At 33.6% G+C, this 22736-nt stretch overlaps 1 protein-coding gene and 1 long non-coding RNA gene across 2 annotated transcripts; one reads left to right on the forward strand and one right to left on the reverse strand.

Annotated features, from left to right (window-relative positions):
* Positions 1-313: 313 nt before the first annotated feature.
* LOC107912228 (rho GTPase-activating protein 3) lies at positions 314-4282 on the forward strand. The gene is made up of 5 exons (XM_016840312.2): positions 314-1215; positions 2270-2390; positions 2479-2598; positions 2777-3007; positions 3543-4282. Exons 1-5 carry the CDS (start codon positions 773-775, stop codon positions 4059-4061), a joined length of 1434 nt encoding a protein of 477 aa, XP_016695801.1. The 5' UTR covers positions 314-772; the 3' UTR covers positions 4062-4282.
* Positions 4283-9961: 5679 nt separating this feature from the next.
* On the reverse strand, positions 9962-13295 carry LOC107911272 (uncharacterized). The gene is made up of 3 exons (XR_001687822.2): positions 13198-13295; positions 10386-10557; positions 9962-10173 (listed from the first exon to the last, which is right to left on the reverse strand). It is a non-coding gene; the product is annotated as an uncharacterized lncRNA (long non-coding RNA).
* Positions 13296-22736: the final 9441 nt, after the last annotated feature.

The raw sequence follows: 22736 nt of genomic DNA on the forward strand, positions 1-22736 counted from the left end.
TGATCCACCTTAGCCTTTTCCAGCCCAATTTTGAGAAAAATAAGAAAACAACCATGTTTTAGGTTAAACTAGTAAATTTGGTCTGAGCTGAAAAGAAAGTCAAATTTCTTTTTGGCATACTGTCCTCATTTATCAAGTTGTTTATTTATGAGTAAGCGTTTGGTAGACATTTTATTCTGAGAAATCAACTGACATCTCATACTCAATTTCAATTTATTCATAAAATAATTTCGTTTTAATCATCATAATGCACGAAAAAGAAGTAGAGAAATATTCATATAAATTGCGACTGTCGTTTAGATCACAGTGAAAAAGAAAGACCGAACAAACTGAAAAGATGTGAAGTCCGCAAACATCCAAGGCAGGGCACCCGCACATTGATGCATGTAGCCGCCCTCTGTCGAGTGAGTGTCGACTCGTAATCTGGATTACCTTTCCTTATTCTACTTTTGTACACTGACTCCACCTTTTCAGTTTTTTGGTTTTCACTTCCCTTCCCTCCAAACTTTACACCACAATGTCCCCATCAACCATATCTACAATCTCCACTCCCAAGCAACCTCCGCCCCTCTCTCCTTTTTCCTTTTAATCTCACAAAATCTTTTTCTTCTTAATTTCTGCCTCTACTACTCCCGCTCCTTCCTTCATCACTCTTCTTCTTTCTTTTTATTATTATATTTGTATGTTCCTTTCTTCTCTTTCTATTCTAAATCCCTTCACTTTTTAAAAAGGAAAAAAAAAACAAACAAACAAAGACTTGACAAAGAGAAAGATGAGTGGGTTGTTCCGATCCAAATCTTGTGGGCTCGTCGGAATCACTGAGTTCAACCATGCTCCTCTCAGTCCATTCTTCCACCAACCCGAAACCAACAATTATGAAACCAGTGACGAAGAAGAAGAAGGCTATGATGGGAACCCCATCGCTACGACGCCGTTTATAAGCCCCAAGTCGAGATTTGGTAGTAGTCAGAGGCGAAGCGGTCATTCCACGTCCAAAGACAATAACCAGTTCCCTTTTTTGGATATTTTGGCGGCCTTGTTAAGGAAGTCGCTGGTCACGTGCAGCATCGATACTGACGACGTGTCTTCCATGGATATTAGCTTGCCAACTGAAGTCAGGCATGTTTCTCACGTGACTTTTGACCGCTTTAATGGTTTCCTCGGCTTGCCTACTGAGCTCCAGCATGATGTTCCCAGAAGGGTTCCCAGCGCCAGGTTTGGTTCTAAATTCTAATTCAATTCTGTTTATTTGCACTGCTGATTTTGATTTATTTTTCTTTTAACTTCGAATTTATTAAGAAGCTAAATCTTCTGAATCTATTGATTTTGGGATTTTCCAATTTTATTTTTTATAAACAAATTAAATGTCTTGAATGGAGGGAATTTTTGTTATAAAATTAAATTAATAGCCTTTTCACTTTTGCATATACGTATGATCTTAATTGGCAAATAAAGTACTTTTTTTAAAATAAAAAGAAAAGAATTGCTATTGTTGTTGAAGGTGTATTTGTATGTTTGATTAATATGTTTTGACTTTCTCTTGTTTGTCAAAAAAAGAGATATTAGCTTATGGATGTCGTTGATTAAAGCTGTACGAGAAAGGAACATTCCAACTACTTTTTCCATGTTAGATGAGGAGCTGTTGTTGTTCTGAAATAAATGTTTTGCTTTTTCCTGAAAATTCAAAGGATGGTGCTTTTATTTCATGCATTAGGATGTGCTTTTTCACCCCTGCCTGCATTCTTAGTTGTTAATATTCGGAGTCAATAGGGGTAAAGGGTTTTGATTCAAATGACCCTTTCACCGTGGATTCTGGGTTTGGATGGTTCTAACCTGCATAAGCCCTGGCCTTCGATTGGGACGACTATTTGAAGTAGTGATTGACTTGGATGGATCCAAAAAAGATCATATCATGCGTTCTAAAAAAATCAATTGATTGTTTGATGATAATTAACTGTTACTGTGGTATGCATAGTTTGGATATGGGCCATTGTTCTCTCTTGATTAGCAAGTTATTCATGATATTTCTTTTTATCAATTACCATGCAAACAACTTTTTATCAATTACCATGCAAACAACTTGTAGAGCAGAGTTGATTGCTAAGAGCATTTCTTTTGTTTGGAAACAGGAAAACCTAAAACGCTTTGCTGTGTACGGAATCTCCTAGAAAATATTTTTGGAAATTTTTTGTTGTCACCTTTTTCTTGCATGATTTAGTATGTTGTTTGATATATTAAACATACAAGATGCATCTTTTCCATTGAGCAGTGCAAATGTTTTCGGAGTTTCTGCCGAGTCAATGCAGTGCTCTTATAATGACCGAGGGAACAGTGTGCCAACTATTCTTCTGATGATGCAGAAACGTCTGTATGCAGGAGGAGGCCTTAAGGTTAAGTCTAAGCGTATGTTTTGGATTAATGATTTTAAGTATTCTAAATGCTTAAGGTTTTCACAAAGATGGGTTATGTTGATTGAAGGCGGAAGGGATATTCCGGATTAATGCCGAGAATAGTCAAGAAGAGTATGTCCGAGACAAGTTAAACAAAGGTGTAGTACCACGTGGAATTGATGTCCATTGTTTGGCAGGTTTGATAAAGGTACATATACTATACTATAGATTGATTACCCAGGTTTTGTTCCAAATACTTGTTTCCCAGTTTTTCTTAGTAAAGAGTCAATTATAATTCATAATAATTATTTTTCAAATCGACTTCCTCATGCTCCACAATTTGACTTCCATTTTTCAATTGGTCCTGTGCTTGAAATGCTTTGTAGGCATGGCTTAGAGAACTTCCTAGTGGAGTACTTGATTCCCTCACACCAGAGCAGGTGATGCACTGCAACACCGAAGATGACTGCAATGAACTCGTGAAGTTACTTCCTCCAACAGAAGCTGCTCTCCTTGACTGGGCTATCAATTTGATGGCTGATGTGGTGCAGCATGAAGAATACAACAAAATGAATGCACGAAACATTGCCATGGTTTTTGCACCAAACATGACTCAGGTTTTCTTTTACCATCCATTCTTGCTATTTTTAGTCTCACTAGTGTAATAAATGTCAGGTGTCAAGCTAGTTAATAGTGCTCCCTGCGTAAAATTTGACGAAAATTATAGTTCTCAGAGAGAGACACCTGGTGAGTTGATCTCAGTTTAATTGGGTGTTTCACAACAGCTCGTTTGGGATATCTAAACATGTGGACATGGGGATGCACGCGATTGTCTCTCTTCCTTGGGGTTGTATGTAACGGCGGTATAGTTCTTTAAAGAATTTTTGGCTGAAATGTAGTTGGCCTTTAGTGCAGCAGAGTTGGGCATGAACTTAGGCTACTTCTCTCAATGATTCTGTTATTATCATGGGAGAGGGCACGGTTAGGACCAGAAGGGATCTATCTTCAGAGATTTCACCTTTTTGTTATTCCATCTTCCTTTTGCTGGATATTTTAGCCAATAACTTTCCAACTTGAGCTATTATCAGAACGATGCACTTGAGAGTTTTCATTTTGAACACTAATTTCAGTCTAAATCTAAATATGGTCCAGATGGCTGATCCTTTGACAGCATTGATTCATGCTGTGCAAGTAATGAACTTCCTCAAAACACTGATCTTAAAGACACTTAGTGAAAGGGAGGAATCAGCTTCCAAGGACAGGTTGCTACCATCATATTCTCCTACTACCCACTCTGCAACTGCAGATGGTGGGATATCCAACGAGCAAGTTCTGGGTTCAAGTCCATCTAAGGAAGCTTCCGCGGCTAAGCTATTGAGGGCTGCCACTCTCAGTAGATTGGAATGTGATCCCGAAGAGAAACTACGGAGCTCTTGGAGTGGTGATGGGGAAGAGGAATTTGAGTCGATTTCAGGTAACAGCACGCCAAATGCATCTGAAATGGCAACTGTTGAACATGAACGTGGAGGTGGAGGTGGGCATGATAGCAAGGAGTGGCAAAGTTTAAGAAAAGGTGTAAGGCAGTTATGCAGACACCCTGTATTTCAGTTGAGTAAGTCAACTAAGAAGAGCCGAAACCTGGGGATTGTAAATACTAGAGGAGGTGGATAAGCTCGAATGTGATACATCATTACCGTATCCCAAAATGTTTATATGTTTGTTTTGTATCATTGAGGTGATTTGTGATTGTGTATGCGAAATTTTATAGTTTGTAGGATTGGTTTGGAAGTACAAACTGAAAGCTATATAGATGAATGATTTCTTCTTAGTCTCCTTGTACTAGCTTCATGATATGCAATAATAGTACAGAAACCAAGCAAGTTTGAAAGAAATATAAAGTACTTTTTATGATTGCGTTGCCTGTCTGAATCCAAAGTGAAGCAATTTAATAGAAATAATTTCCCATTGCAAACAGCTCATTTGGGTTTTATTTCTTTTATGGGCATTGTTGGTAAAGAGCAGACCAGAAGTTAGCTTCTAATCCTTAACCCAGAAGAAATATAGCTAAAACCAACAGTTGGGATTGTTTACATTACAAATTTATTATATTTCTATTAAAAAAAAAAAAGAAAAGATTTGTGATGGTAGCAACTATTAATGCAAATTGGTGGGGGGATTATGTGTATCAAATTAACACCTCCACTTCTGATTTTGTCCAAAAATATTCTACATGTTTGCACATGAAACTCAAGTTTCAATGGTGGAATGAATCATGGGCATGACCATTAAATTAAATGAGGGTTTGGGGTAATTACCATTTTCCAAACACAAGTAAAGCAAAATCAATGTTTGCACATCATGATCGATATTGAAAATAAAATGCTTCCTTTTAGTTACTTCTATCATTACATGTATATACGTGAATCATTCAAAGTATGATTATTTCGGGCATTTTTCAACTCTAAACAATAAACTATATTATTCTGGTTGTAGTAACACAATAAAGTTATTTATAGGTGGAATTGGGCTCCAAAATTTTGTGTTATTATTTGAATTATATTAAAATTTTGGTTAAAATATGCTTATCATATATTTTTAATTTAGTTGTTTTTTAAGTTTAAACCTTCTACTTTTTTAATTTAAAAATGTAAGCCCAACTATCAACATGGTTAAAATTTTTCTATTAAATTCATTACAATGTCATTGTTTTAGTTATATTGCTACCAAGTAGGTTTTTTTTTCTTTCTTCAAAATGTCATACCAATAAATTTAACAATTGTACTTGAATCTTGAAACATTAAAAGTAGATGGAATAAATTTCTTAAAATAAAATTAAATGAACTAAATTCCAAATTTATTAAGAGTATAAGGGTTTATAACATATTTTAACCTCAAATTTTAAAATATATTTATAGTAATATTTAGGGTAAAAAAACACAACAATCACTAAATTTGGTTAAAATAACAAAACAATCACTAAACTTTGAAAAGTTACAACTTAGTCACTGAACTTTAGAAAAATAACAAGCTAGTCACCAATAACCATTTTTCGTTACGTTTGTAATGAAAACCTGACCTGTCATTTAATTGGCCACGTTGGCATCCTAGCTGTCATGTTAAACAACCCTAATTTAAGAACCTTAGCTGGGCAGTAGAAGAAGAAGAAGAAGAGGAGGAGGAGGAGGAGGAGGAGAAATAGAGATGTCGGTTGTGGTTCAGCTGTGCTACTGTGGAAACCCAGTCAATTTAAAGGCTTCTTGGTCTAATGACAACTCAGGTAGGAGGTTTTTTGGGTGTAAGAAGTATGAGAGTGGATTTCAAAATTCATGCTTTTTTTTTTTGCTTGGTTTGATCCACCATTAATGCCCTGTTCACGAATTTTTTTTCTGCTACAATCATAGCCTTGGTAAGCTCTTGAACTCCTCGGCGTTGCAACTTTTGCTTCGCCCATGGTTTCAATCCATCCATGAAGGAAAAGAACGTCTCTTTCTCAACCATATCCGAGATCTAAAGTATGGGTTCGCTGAACTCCTGCACATACTCCCTCACCGTGTCTTGATGTGTAACCAAGCGTAACTTTGCCTGAGCCTCGTCCTCAGCATACCCCAAGTAAAACTGAACTCGCTTTGGAATTCCTCTCAAGTCCCAATTTCGGTCCCACCATGTCTCACATCTGTGGACTTATGTCATCACCACAACAAAGCAACGTCAGTAAAATACATATCAGCAGTATTTACCTTAGTGGCATCATCCATGATGCCCTTGGCACAGAAATATTAATCCATTCCCTATAGGAAATTGTCCACATCTCTCATGGATCTTGTCCCCTTAAACTCTTTGGGCTTGAGAACATCCACACTGGGCGAAATGACCTCCCTTGAACTTGATGGATCAAACAAATGTGCTATAATTACGGGCTACCATGCGCAACCATGACACAAGGGCTCATTTCCCTTTTTCTTTTGCACTTGAAGATTATAACTACTAACTAACATCCAGGCTGGTAGATTTGTGACATTATTTGCCTTTTGAGAACCGAAAATGTTAAAAGTTGGGAAGCAACATCCAAGTTAAGTTAGATGATCTTTTTTTTTTCTCTTGGGGATCATAATCAAATAAGGACAAAACAGATTTCATCCGCTTTATATTTGGTTTCTTCAAATTGGACGCAAGGAATTAATGTAATACTTCAGACGCACTCAATCGAGTTTTTATAGCTCCAAAATTAGTATGTTGAATGTACCTTTAAAAACACTACATTTTAACCCATAAATATTTAAATCTCCAGAAAATATTTATAACTCGATGATTAATCATCTTGATATTGAACAGATGGAGAAAGAAGTATATGATATTTAAATGCAAGAAAAGTTCCGAAAGAGCATGTGCTTAAATCCCTTGATTAACCGATGTAACTAAAGAGAACAAGATTGATGTGTGAGGAAGGACATGCTGATATGGCATTCACGGTCACGGACGTGTCACAATTTAAATGATGAAGCTGCCCTTTGCATACCCAAAAAAAAAAGTTTGATGAAGGAATGTGATGTGTAGTAAACGACAAAATCAACATTGATTGATATGCCAATCAAGCTATACATGCAACACCATGTCATTGTACAATAAAATCATGCAGCTGGCTGAGAATGATTTAATGCACGTTTGTATGAACCACAACCTATTCCATTAATTTTCCCATTAATCCCTTTTGTAATTTCAAATGTTAACAAAATTAAGGGGGGAAAAAATCAAAGACATCATTAATTCCACTGCTTTCCGATCTCATCACGAAATATGAAAACATAGTTCCAGCGACTTCCCCTGATAACGCATGTGTTTTCATTTTTGTGGCAGTCCTGCACCGATTACACTTATGATGCTAGAAATGTTATTGGCTGCCGAGAGCAAACTGTCCATGCGAAAATTTTTCACTTTTAACAGGACACCAATAGCATATGGTCTTGCAAAATATCCCTTTGTTTGAGTCTCAAAGTTAGAGGGAAGTCATTACACATCTTGTTGTACACAATCACCAAAATCGGATGCACTACATAATCAGCAAAGTTAGAAATTTATTTGGGGGGATATAGCTTTATAATTATGGAAGGACAATTAGTATTTTATCATTAATTTTTGAAGTGAGAATTAAATTATAAAATTTAAAAAGTGAAACTCTTATTTTAATTTTACATCAACTTACAAAATTAGAATTACTGGTTGGGGACGCAAGTCGCCTACATGTTCCTTCGCGCCATCCCTGCACTCGATTCTATCGTACGCCTCATTGACGTGGAGTTGTAAAACGAAAGTTGGATTAGTGTTGGCAACGTGATAATTTGATGATGTGAACATATCTTATCATTCACATCATTTGCGACATATCTTATTAGCGTTTTATTGGATGACAATAAGCACGTAAACCAGAAACACTAAAATGTTTGTCAATCAAAACGTTTTTTTTAGAAAATTAGGTGATTATTCTTATAACAGTTATAAACAGTTGGTTTGTTAACTACCCATGTGGGGTGAATAATTGTTAATTGCATGGCCGTTGTAAGTGTGATTGGCATTGGCATGTGAGCTGTCTGAAACAAAATAGTGTCCAGGCAAAGCACATTCATGATTGGATTTACAAATCTCTTGTGATTTACTTTTGACAACACACGATGCTGTCCTAGAATTTAAACCATTTGTTTATTACCGCGATTCTGGGTGTAGTAGAAAATTTTTAGTAGGCATATACATGCATATGAACAAACAAAAGAGTCCTGGTCTGGACCCATAGTTTTGGAGCTGCGTGCTACCAAAGAAGCTTTTACATCGGACAGACAGAATCCTCGTAACAAAACCATGGGGTCCAATCCCTTCTGACAAAACCAGACTCCAAGAATTTCAAGTTTTTTTAAATAAAAAATTAATATATTTTTTTGGATTTGGCTTTATCCCAGGATAGAGGGAAAACCCAATTATACAAATTTTGGATCGCCTTTCAACGAAGTGGAAACTAGTTGTTCTAATTTACTTTCAAGACATGTAATTCACCCAATCAACCTTTGTTTATTATTCTACCTTCTGATTCATCACATTTCCATCTCCATGTGAAATATGAGAGCACATGAATTATAATACGAAACAGAAATGATGTGTTTACTTTAAATATGAGATTCAACTTTCCAGTTTTTGATTCAGGCTTTCAAATCTCTTTCTTTTCATAGCAATATGTTTTTCAATATATTAGAAAGGTGTACTTTTTATATATTTTCACTTAACAAAGATGTATAATAATATTATTTGTTAGTTATGGTTTGATGGAAAAGTTAAAACGCTATAAACTTTGACAAAATATTTCATACACTGTCGGAGGTTTTAGATTCTACAAGCAAGATTAGAGGTTTGACAAGTGTCTCATAATGGGTAAATATTTGGTGCACTAGCAGTGTGTTTTTTTTATTGATCAATGTGAATGTTTACAATGCTTTTCCAAACTCTATATTTATAGACATAAGATGTATAAATGAAATAAAACTCTACTTCTAATAAATATTAGAGTCTTAAAGTACATTATACTTATCTTGATCTTGATGAACATCCACTTAATAATAAAATATTTATAAAACTCATCCCTACATGTAGCTCATTAGACCTTACTTAGATAAAAACCTTATGGGAAAAAAATCTTAGTGAAGGAAAAATAGTACACATGTAACATCCCTAACCCGTATCCGACGCCAGAATAAGATTATGGAGCATTACCGGACTTATAGATCAAACAATCATACAAATTAAATTCATATCTCATTCAAATTAAAAATCATTCAAATTCATTCATGTCATCCCTAATACGAGCCCTCGAGGTCCCAAATAGACATTAAAAGTGGTTCGAGACTAAACCGAGTACTCAAGAAATTTTTAGAAAAAACATTAAAATTTTTCAAAGTGCAAGGGACACATCCCGTGTGGCCAGGCTATGTGGGCATTCGAAATGGGGACACACGGTCGTGTTCCAGCCCGTGTCTGACCCCGTATAACTCATTGAATTGGGTCACACGGCCAACCACACGCCCGTGTGCCAGGTCGTATACCCTTCAAAATGGCCTCACACGCCCGTGCGCTAAGCCGTGTGAAGCTACTGACTTGATTTCTAAGAAGTATCAAGGGACACACAGCCATGTCACCTGGCCGTATGTCACACACGGCTAAGACACGCACCTGTGTCTCTGCCCGTGTGGACAAAAAATAGGCCATTTTCCAAGCCATATTCGTCACCCACCTTGGTAACAACCTATACACATCAATTTGCACATAACCATGGCATAAATAGGCACTGAAAACCAACCAATATCAAGTTTATAACATGTACTATCCGCACATACAACATGATATCCATGAGCACATTCATTTGACCATTTTTTAACATACCAAGTATACTTCTAAAGTCTACCTAAATGGTCAATTACATATATGAGACATTGTGCCTAAAACTTAGCATGAATACACATCTAAATTCCAACCATTTAGTGCTAACACCCAATTTCACAAGCAAGGCATTCATAAAGCAACTATACACCACATATCATAAGGTCATTTATACATATATACATATCAAAATACATGACCACCTTACAAGCCAATTCAAATGGCCAAAACACAACAAGACATATAGGCCACATTAGTCAAAATACCTATACATGCCATTTAACCAAAATATAAAAAGTCCAAAATGAGTGTTTGATAGTGTGACGCAATCTTTGACGACTTCCAAACTGAGCGAGCTTCCGAAACACTATAAAACACGGAAAAATAAATGAAGTAAGCAAGTAAGCTTAGTAAGTTCGTTTAACTAAAATATAACTTACCATTCATCCACAATTTAGACAAGTATATTTAAAACATAGATAAATTCCATTTGGCCCAAAGCCTAACACATAATCACAATCATGTTAGCCATGTATGAATATAACAAATTTAATTATTTCCCATATTTTACATGAATACCTGTCCTAGTTTGTATTGAACTCGTACAACCTCGTATTCTCATTGTCTCTGTTGAACCATTTGGAATACTATCGAATACTCAGGTATCTCGCACAATAAGTGACAATACGTGGTCAAAACCACCTCTATCTCATATCTCATATCGATGCTCACTCTCGAGCCATAACTGGGCCTGCTCACACAAGTTGTAACAATCCAATTTTCAGTGATGTCGAAAATAGTGGTTCAAGACCAGCAAATTCGAAAAGTGAGCTCGTATATTTATTATTTAGTATTTATGAGTTAAATGTGATTTTAAGAAGACTTTTGAAATAGTGATTTGTGTTTTAGAAGAAAGTATTAAATTAAGTGGTTCTGAAAATGGGGTATCGAGACCTCAATTTCATAAACCGAGTCGTAAATATTTTTATAAATATTTACGGAGTGTCATTGAGTTAGTATTAAAGTTTCGTTAGAAAATTTTAACATTTTGGTTGTAACACCCCTTACCCGTATCCAACACCGGAATAGGGTACGAGGCATTACCAAAACACATACACTTGTAAACGTATTTAACCGAGTTATAAAATTTCATTTAAATTAAAACTTTCAAAATAATTAACATGCTTTTATAACTTTTCACAATATATCCTCAAAATATTATAATCATAATAATTAGGGCCTACGAGACCCGGTACATACTCATACAATTCAATGCTTCATTTCCATTTCATTTAATTCGCAATTTCTCATGCTCACAATTTAGATCATATCACTAGCAATTTCCATTTAATTCACGTACAATTCAATGTCACTAAGTTTAACACTAATACGTATTTACCATTTAACTCAACGTTTATCAATCATATCATTCAATAACACATTTATGAAATTCTTAATTTTGCAATGAAAATATCACTTTAGCTTAAATAACAACATCATCCTGGTATAAATACACTACCACTTATTCATTTACTTTAATTCATTTGGGCCCATTTGTCACTTACCATCCTTAATCAAATTAGGGAACAGTTACGGAAAATTGAGTACTTCACTTTCACTTTGCCATAGTATATCTATGGTCTTACGTATAATCACTTATCACTTGTCCCTGATCAGATAAGTGTAGCCACTTATCACTTTGTTTCTTGATCAGATAAGTGTAGCCACTTATCACTTTGTCTCTTGATCAGATAAGTATAGCAGAAGCTATCACTTATCACTTTCCACTTGTCACTTGATCAGATAAGTGTAGCCGAAGCTATCACCTATCACTTTGTCACTTGATCAGAAGTACTCAAATCCGGCGTTCCGCTCAATTTGATCATTTATTCAATTTTCACATTTTTATTTTATTCTCATTTCATCAATAAATATATCTCATCATACATTACATAACTCATGAAATTAACATTTAATCATTAAATTTCGGTCATATGAACTTACTATTTCATTATCTTTCCACACTTATTTCCTATGCACATCACACAAGATATAAACATATCATTCAACCATAGTCACAAGCTAGTATATTTAAACATAACTCTTTTTGGAACTAACCACATGATAAACCATTCATGAAATTATTTCATGCCAAATCATATACCGAATATACGATACACACATACTATGAAACTTTATTTTCACACATGAGCTTAAACCAAAACCAATAATGCACAAATATAAGCATTATTTCTATTTCATCGTTTATCAATTATAATCAAGCATATGACCAATTATACACAAATCATTCATATACTTCCCAATTTTCCTCCTCCTCCTCTCCATTCCACATCCTTAATGTGTATAACACACTTAAACAACATTAGCTATAATTTCACTATTCACTCACATGTATATTCAAAGCTGTTTATCCGAGTTAGAGTCACTAAATTATTTTTATCCGGAGCTACAGAGCTCCAAATTAAGATCCGTTAATTTTTCCTGAAACTAGACTCACATACCTTCTTACCATAAAATTTTCAGAATTTTTTGGTTCAGCCAAATAGTACAGTTTATTCTTTAAAGTTTCCCCTGTTTTGCTGTCTGACAGTTCCGACCACTCTTCACTAAAAATTAATTATCTCATTCTACAGAATTTGGATGATATTTATATTGGTTTCTTCTGAAAATAGACTCATTAAGGATTCTAATCATATAAATTATAACTCATAATCATTTTTGTACAATTTTTAATTATTTTCCAAATTCAGAACAGGGGAACCCGAATTCATTCTGACCTTGTCTCACAAAATCTATTATATCTCATGATTTACAATTTCATTACTTACACCGTTTCTTCTATGAGAAACTAGACTCAATAAGCTTTAATTTCATATTTTATTCACCCTCTAATTCAATTCCCACAATTTTTGGTGATTTTTCAAAGTCAAACCACTGCTGCTGCCCAAAACTGTTTAGTGTAATATATTGATTACCAATTTGACTCTAAACTTTTAATACATGATAATTTCGTCCCTAGGCTTGGAAAATGAAATTCTTGCAATATAATCCTTGATTCAAGTCTAGTATTTCTCATACATATCAATAACAGCCCATAGATTCCATGAAATTTTAGAATTTCTCCATGATTTCAATACTTTTCAATTTAATCCCTAAAACATGTTTTCATCTAAAATTCTTTAATAAAACACCTTTAAACATCCATTAACATCTCAATTTCATCACAAAATAACAAAAATCATATGAACTTATCATTAGTATCTTCCAAAACTTTCAACAAAATGAGAAACTAGTAGAATACTAAGTTGGACCTAATTGTAAAAGTCTAAAAATATAAAAATTTCAAGGACAAAGCAAGAATTAAACTTACTTGAAGCCAAAATATGGAATACCAGCTCCAAACCCTCTTCCATGGCTGTCTCCCACCGAAATTTCAAGAGGAAATGGTCTTGAAATGCTTAAAATAAAATTTGGCCACATAAACTTTATTGTAATTCCAATTTTGTCCTTAATACATAAAAATCTTAGATTTTTTTTAACGGTATGTCATCTCAGCCCCTAAATTGGTCCATTTTCTCTTTTAATCCTTCCTTATTTAATTTTTAAGCTATTTAATCACTTTACCAAGTTTTGCATCTTTTTAATTTAGTCCTTTTTAATTAATTAACTGCCAAAACATTAAAATTTTCTGACGAAACTTTAACACTACCATATTGACACTCCGTAAATATTTATAAAAATATTTACGGCTCGGTTTATAATATCGAAGTCTCGATACCTCTTTTTCTCAATTTTTTGACTTAATAAATTTTTATAAAATACAAATTACTAATTTAAAAATCTCTTAAAAATCATATTTGGCTCGTAATTATTGATAATAAAATTTACGAGCTTATTTTCTGAATTTGGTGATCTCGTACCACTGTTTTCGATATTTTTGAAAATCGGGCTATTACATTGGTAGTCAATTAATTAAAAATGACTAGATTGAAAAAGGTGCAAAACTTGTTAATTAAAGAAATAATGATTAAATGGCTCAAGTGATGAATAAGGGAAGACTAAAAGAGCAAATTATCCCAAAGAGAAAGGCTTGGGCGGCATAAGCAGAGAAAAATCATGAAACTAGGTGAAACAAGTGCAAAATTGGAAATTTTGTAAATTAAACAAATAAAACAATAATTAAAAGATTTTCTAGACATTTCTTCATCAATCTTCAGCCGAAAACAGCCATAGAAGAGCTCCTTAAGCTGGTTTTTCATATTTTAGCTTCATGTGAGTTCAATTCTTGCTCTTTTCTTGAAACTTTTGTGTTTTCAAGACTTTTACAATTAGGTCCAACTATTTATGTCATTAGTTTTTTATTTTATGGGTAATTTTGAAAGTTACCATTGATGAGTACTGGATGTTTCTGATGAATTAACATGGATTTAGAGCTTTAATTTTATTATATGATGATTTTAGCAAGTGATTTCAATAGAAATTGATTTTAGGACCAAATTGTGAAAAAGGTTAGATATTAGGGTTTGTTAATAAATTATGTTTACAAAGGGATGCATAATAGCCTATAATATTTAGATAAATTGTTAATTTAGAAAAATTAGCTCATTTGATAGATTAATTGGTGAGTAGAGATGCTCATAGGCCGGGCTAGGTTCGGGCCGGGCCCATAAAAAAATTTCAGCCCGTTTCCTAGGCCCGGGCCCGGCCCAGCCCAAAATATGGGCCTAATATTTTTCCCAGGCCTGGCCCGTGAAAAATATATGAAGCCCGGGCCCTGCCCGTTTTTTTTTTTACTTAAAAGTTAAAACTAATTCTTATTAAAATTAATTGTTATTGAATTTATATCAAATATCAAATTGTAATTTTTTGTATATAATGAACAAAAAAATAAAATAAGATTACTTATTTGAATTTAATTACAAACAATTAATTTGAATTTAATTACAAACAATCAAATCTTAAAAATAAAAAATGATTATACAAGTAATTACAAATAATTAACTAAGAATTTAATTCCTTTTAACTTTTTAACTTAAATATTTTAAAGTTTATCATATCATTACATTTTTATGCTTTTAAAGGATAACAATATCAAAATTGATCCATACTATTACTCTCATTGATCTTTGATCCATAGTTCCATACTAAATTTAATAAGACAAAAGTATCCAAAAAATACTTATTATATAAATTTTAAAATATGGAGTCAGTTCTTAACTTCTTATTCTATACTCTATACTTAAAATGGTAAAGCTCAACTTTTTTCTTTTTTAAAAGTTTTAATCCAAAGATCAAAGTTACTAGATGAAAAAGAGATCAACTAGAATGTATCAAATGAATGTCCAAATCTAGCATAGCATATCAAGAAAGAATATGATAACTAATCAGAATAAATCTAAAAAAATTTGAATGCCACTGTTTAAATGTTAGTACAAAGTTTTAGCCATATGTTTGTTGTTAATCATAATAATCACAACAAAATCAAGCACTGAAAATCCCAATCTCTAATTTTGCTTCAAACTATGTTTGAGATAAGAAAACATAAGTTCAACCCCACAAGTACATATACCTCCAAAATGACTTTGGAAAATTAAGCAACAAACCATAATATTCATTCATTAATCCATCAACATATTTAATTTCATAACAAAATATAAATTGTAAGGTAAATTAAGTTTTAAACATTTAGAAAGAAAGTATCTTAAAAAGCTACTGAAGAAACATCATCATCATCATCGTCCTCATCGTCGTCATCGTCCTCATCGTCCTTTTTGCAACTAATTTCTAACATGAAATAAGAATAAATAATTAGATAATCAAATTGATGAAAAAATAATATAAAATTCGAACAATAAAACGAGAATAATAATTACCTGCTGAAAATCCCTTAGCTTGCATCCAATCATCCAAGCAAACAACGGCTTGAACCGTTTTTGGCTTAAGCGAACTCCTCAAAGGTATGATAACTTTCTTACTCATGCTAAAAGCCGATTCGGAAGCTACAGTCGATATTGGAATTGCCAAAAGATCACGAGCCAATAATGAAAGCTCATTGTATCGAACTGAACTTTTGCTCCAATAATCTAAAACATCTATTTGACTATTCAACTCAAGCTCCGGTTCTTCCAAATAAATGTCCAACTGTGACTTCTCACTCCTAGTGCTAGATTCATTTAAATACCGTTTATAATCATCTCTCATCAAAATATCCCCCAAAATCAACACTACTATCATTGTGTTTATCCAAACCAGAATCAACAGGATTTTTATCCGAAATATTAGAACTCCCAGCCAAAGAGGAAGACGTGGATTTGGATTTCTTAACATACTTATCAAATAAGAGTCTAAGATTGCTAAGAATGGTCTCAACAAAATTTGAAGCATGAATACCATAGATTGTATTAAAGCAATATTGCATATAAGTCAACTTGTAACGAGGATCTAAAATTGCAACACATGACAATATCAACGAATACTCAGCCCAATACTTATTAAATTTCTCTTGCATTTGCTTAACCATTGGAGTTAAAAACGAATAAGGACCTTTAACTGTATCAAGCAAGACCTTGTGAACCTTCCAAACTCCTCTAAAATAAAGATTAGCCATTGGATAATTAGAACCAGAAAAAAACACAAGTCACATCATAAAAGACTTTCAAAAATTTGCAAAGAATAGCAACATTTCTCCACTCCTCGTTAGAAAGTGCAAACATTTGATAATCTTTATCCCGTTGGCCCCAATAATCTAGCACATCTTTATAGTAAAGAGAAGATTCAAGCATCAAATAAGTAGAATTCCATCTCACACACATATCTTGACGCAACTTTTTGGTCACATTCAAATGAAAACTTTTGTCGGCCACGTCATAAAATCTTTTCCTACGAATTCCCGACTTTCTTATGTACCTAATTCCATTTCAAATCTTACCAACAACATCATCAGCAAGTTCCAAACCAGCTTTAACTATAAGATTCAATATATGTGCACAACATCTAACTTGAAAAAAAGCACCATCACACAAAATAGCTCAGTTTGCACGAAAACGATTTTTAAGACAAGAAACCATAACATCATTATAAGAAGCATTATCCAAAGTGATGCTAAAAATTTTCTTATCTATACCCCATTGAGATAAACATAAAACAAGTTCATTCGCTATGTTCAAACCATCATACGGAGGAAATAAAGCTCTAAATCTTATGATTCTCTTTTGTAGCTTCCAATCTTTGTCAACCCAATGAGCAGTAATGCAAATATATTCATCATTAGTATGCTCTGAATTCCAATTATCGGAAGTTAGACAAATTAAACCAGGTGCTTTAGCCAACTCTTCTTTAACGCGATCTCTCTCTTTTGCATAATACATTAGGACATCCCTAGCAGCTGTATGTCTACTTATATTCTTAAAATTAGGACTAACAATTCTCATCATGTATCTAAAGCCCGGTTCTTCAACTGTCCTAAATGAATGCTTGCCACACACAAGAAAAGTAGAAATAGCTTTACGATACTCATCAGCATCAAACTTGTAGTTTTTTATAGATGGAACACCTTCGGGTGATGGTTGAGTGGCTATGGTGTATTGAGTGATGTCCTTATTAACTTTTTTCAAACAACTATTTAGATGACGTCTTAAATGAGAGGTTCCACTAGAAGATTTAGCAGAGAAGATAGTCTTACAGTGATTACATTGTGCCTTCAATTCATTTTTGTTCTCGCATTCAAGCTTTGTCATTTCATCCCACACCTTTGAAGTGGTAGACTTTTGACGTTTGAGAGAACTTTCATACTCATTAAACCCATCATCTACAAGTATAGGAGTGTTTGAACTAGCCATAGTCATAAAACTCAAGTCCTGCAATCCAAAACTAATCTTATTTATAACTCGGTTATTGAATATATAATTATATATATACATGTATTAAAATTAAATAATCTTAAATTTAATCAATGCCATGCACCTTCAAAATGACACTACATTTGGGGGCAAATTACGATTTACGACATCTAATCATAAAAATATTAGATTTTAAACAACATCTTGGGCAATTAAAGACATATTTTTCTAGTATTTTCTTTAAAATGGTAAGTAATTATTTAAATTTAAATATTTTTAATGTTTGACAAGTAACACTATAATACATTAGGACATCAACATTTAATGTGTTACAAATTAAATGTATATTTATAACAGTATATTAAAATTTAAAAGTTAAAACATTATATTAAAACAATATAATTATAACAGTATATTAAAACAATATATTAAAAAAGTATATTTATAATAGTATATTAAAATAGTATATTATAAATTTTATAACAATATATTATTAAAACAGTATATTACATTTAAAATTATTGTTTTAATAAAAAAATTAACAATATTAATTATTTAGTTAATAACATTATAAAAATATAAGCACCAATTTATGTTAAAAAATAAAGTATAGAAACTAAAAGTTAATCATTTTGTTAAAAGGATATAAAGATTAAAGTTTAGTTGTAACTTGTAAGCATAATAGAGGGATAAAATGATATTCGACCATTTTCATATAAAAATAAATACATATTACATAATACATAATAGTATAATACCGAACTCATATATTGCACGAGATAATAAACTAGTTATTTAACTATGCTAGTAGCCTTGTGATACAAGATCAAACTTGTCACATGTCTTTAAGTAATACTAAAAGAACACACAAAATTCAAATGAAAAGTCGCTAAGGTTGACTGTTTTGAAGAAAAAGGGTGTGAGATAGTGATAGTAGCAACCTGCCTGGGCTTGCTATTTTTTCTGCCTCACTAAATAGCTTGTTTCTGCAATAAAACAAAGCAAACACAAAAAAAAAAAGAGAGATTAAATAAAGCAACAAAGCAAACACAACTACTATATCAAACTAATGAAAACAAATGTAACGGTTCGTTTGAGATTTTCCAATTCGTTTAGACCATAACGAATTGGAATATGAATGAAAACAAATCTCAAACAAATGTTTAGACCATAAATGTAATGGTAAGTTGGTAATAACCTGCAATTTATTACTCCCTAGCTTTCTCTTAATTAATCATTCAGTTGATGCTGGAACTAGTTAAATGAAAATAAATGAACTAATTTCAGCCCCCGCTTAAATAATTATTTTTTTTCTGCTTGGGATGCAATGAGCTTCAGGTTTCAACTACTTATGATTGTGTCTACACTGACATAAAGTTCAGGCTACCAAATATAAGCAAACAAAGCTCTTGCAAGTCAGTGGTAGTAAGAATGCATTATTACCAATAAAAATTCATTAGCTTTTCAAAACTGAAATAATAAAAAAGAAAAAGAAGGTGACAACAAAGACATAAAAGGAAGGTCCATGAGACTCTAACAATTGATTTATAATATGATTCATCCTTAGCAAATTATAAGGCAACTGAATGACTAGGTTAACAAGAAAATAAGCGAAATTAGGAATCCATAGCTCTTTCCACACAAAGAGCTTAATCAAGACTTAAGGCATCATGTATTAATGCATGAATGATGTGTACTGGCACCAACCTGCCAGAATATAATATTAAAACAAACTATAATCAGATATGCCAGGATCTTTACACCAGACCAAGTTTTATCTACTCTCTGCTACATATATGTGCTTTGAACCATCATTACAGTAACATGTTTGTATTGGGTTTTTAGACAACTCATTTCAGAATGGCTAGAATAATCTAATAATAATTTCAATGAAATACCCTTGAGTAGGTGTCTTTTTTTTATCATAAAGAGGATCACAGTTCATAAATAAATAAACTTACAGTTAAATAAGCAAACATCATATTCCAATTCGTTTGAGATTTTCCATTCATTGTTACTGGTTCGTCATAGCTTAAACACTGACAATTTTGATGGCCTTAAACTCATTTTCTCAACCTCATTTTGTGTTGATACCATTTATGCGCCAGGACACCTTCAAGCCATAAATATGGCAACATTAACAGAACACCATTAACAGCAAAAATAAAAAACACAACCATTAACAGCATTAAGAGCAAAATCAAAATCAGAACACCATTAACAACATTAACAGCAAAATCAAAATCAGAGCACCATTAACAGCAAAAATCAAAATCACAACCAACATCAAAAAGCAAAAAAGGGAGAAAACGTTAAAAAATTAGGAAACCGTTAACAGATAACTCACCTTTGAAGACGTTGAAGACTAGATTAGCTGGAAGCACTGTTAGAGCGGAGGTGGAGTCGTGGAGGACCGGTCACCGGAGGTGGAATGGTGGGTCGGGCGAGGTGGGTTTCCGATTTGGGGAAAAAAAAGGGAAGGATATTTAGGGATTTGTCTCTGAAGAAAAAAAAGAAGGGAAGGGTGTCGGGGAAATGGGGAGGGGAATTGGGAAAGTTAATTCTAATAATAAATTTTTTAAAAAAATTTATTTAGATCCGGGCCGGGCCGGGCCTATTTTTTGCCCGAGCCCATATTTTGAGCCTATTTTTTTACCCAAACCCTCCCAAATTTCGGTGAGGGACAAAATTAAAAAAATTGTAAAAGTTGGGATAATTGTGTAATTTTGAAAATTGAAGGGTACTAATTATAAAGTGAATTGGAACTGAAAGTATGCTAATGAATGAATAATTTTATATTTTAGATCTAGAGCCCGTAGACCAACGAGAAAAAGGGAAATTAGCATAATAGTCTTTGAACTACTACAAAATTTACAAATTTACCTCAAGTAAGTTCGTATGGTTAAAGTTTAATAATTATATGGAAATTGATGAATGATGTTACGTATTTAATATATTATTGGATAAAAATGAAATATTATTGTATTATGAATTGGAATGGACATCCGACTAAAGTAGAACGCAGGATTAAGTACAGTCGTTTAGTGCAAAGGAGGAATTGACAGTAAATTACCCAAGTAAACCGACGCATGGACATGTGGTCTGGCCGTGTGTCCCCTGCACCTTGAAATTTCGAAATAGAATGCCTAGGTTTTTGCACACGGCCTAGCACATGGGCGTATAACTTGGTCATGTGACCAAAGTCAAAAAGTTACACGGATATGGATACGGGCTAGGACACGGCCGTGTGCCTCACATCGAATGCCCACACGACCTAAGACAAGGGCATGTCTTTTGGCAGTGTGAGCCACACGGCCGGCCACACGGGTGTGTGTCCACTGCAGTGTTGAAAATTTTTAAATATTTCTGAAAAATTCTCTGAGTTTTCAATTTAATCCTAATTTGTTTTTAACACATAAATTGGGCCCCAATGGTCCATTTAAGGGAGATTTTGATTGAGTATGATTGGTTTCAGATATAAATAGTAAATGCCATGAATTAACTGTATTTGTTCCGTAAACTCCGGTAATACTCCATAACCCTGTTTCGGCGACGGATATGGGTTAGGCGCATTACACAAGTTGTAAGTTAAAAGGTAGCTACACGGTGCTGCTCACACAAGCTGTAAAGTAACCGCAACACATGCCAAAAACTCAGCCACCGATAGGACGTATGAGACCAGCACCCAAACCACGATAACCTCTAATGACATGTCATTCGTATCCTATCTATTCCTAAAGTTCAACCAGAATTCTATACAATGTCGAAACTTCGTCGAATGTTACCGTGGAGTCGTATCATTACAATTATAATAAATAAGTGTTTAAAACATATATAATTTAATGCTTATTAACATACAAACTTGCTTCGAAATAATATGGAGAAAATCGACCGATCAATCCACTACTTTGCCTTTCCCCTGATCTAATTCCGAACACGACTTTTCTTGATCTTTATAATCAAATTTAACTAATTTAATATTTATTCTATTCTATTCAATTCAATCCAATTTTATTTTATGGAAAAATTACTATTTTGCCCCTAAATATTTAACTTCTTTACAATTTAGTCCCTAGGCTTGTAAAAATGAAATTCATGAAATTTCACGACACCCAAGCCTAGTCGAATATCCTATGTGCACATAGCAGCCTATACACATCACAAATTCACACATTTAACACAATTTTGACATTTTTCAATTTAACCCCTAAATGATAATTTCATTAAAAATCACTTAACAAAAGTTGTTTAACTAATAACAAAGATTCATTTTCTTCCATTAAACTTTAAAACCCTAACATATTCATCAATAGTAAAACCCTGAACCTTTAACCATTTTGCAATTTAGTCCACGGGCTAGCTAGGTTAAGTTACAACGATCCCGGAAACATAAAAATTATTAAAAACGAGACAAAAATGCATCTACATGCAAGTGTCACGGGCCAAAGTGCAAAGCCTGTGACCATGCCACAAGAAGCACCCCATGGAGGTCTATCGATTAGATGGGGAACATTTAGCCCACGAGAACTGGCCCGATTCAAAGAGCTATTGGACAAGCCTGTCAGATTGAAGCCTAGTTGGCCCGATGATGAAGACATGGCAACTTAGGCTAATTTTAGTAACTAATCTTAGAAGATAGAGAGAATCATATCTTGTAAAGATTATATTAGATTTGATATGGCAAATCTTGTAAATCCCTAAAACCAAGGGATATAGTGAATCTCATCCGTCGATGTAAATGTATCTTGACCGTCAGTTTAGGGGGAGCTCAACTATAAATAGAGAGCCTCCCCCTCATTTGTAAATCATCCATTGTAACTTGAATTCTTAACAGTAATAGAATTCTTGAGCATTTACTCAAACACTTTGTGGGCATTCTTTCTTTGGTTTTCTGTTGTTCTTTTGTAGCTTCTTTTGGCATAATCGCTTCCGCTATACAAATTGGTGCCTTGGAAGAGTTCTAAGGAATCATCACTTTTGGGCGTAAAGGCTAACTTAGGCGAGTTTGAAGCAAACGGATCGCCTAAGGCCGCACGGTTTGCGAGACGAAAGGTCTAGCCCCGTGACAAGT

The sequence above is a fragment of the Gossypium hirsutum genome, chromosome D11 (genome assembly GCF_007990345.1).
Source record: "Gossypium hirsutum isolate 1008001.06 chromosome D11, Gossypium_hirsutum_v2.1, whole genome shotgun sequence".
Lineage (NCBI taxonomy): Eukaryota > Viridiplantae > Streptophyta > Magnoliopsida > Malvales > Malvaceae > Gossypium > Gossypium hirsutum.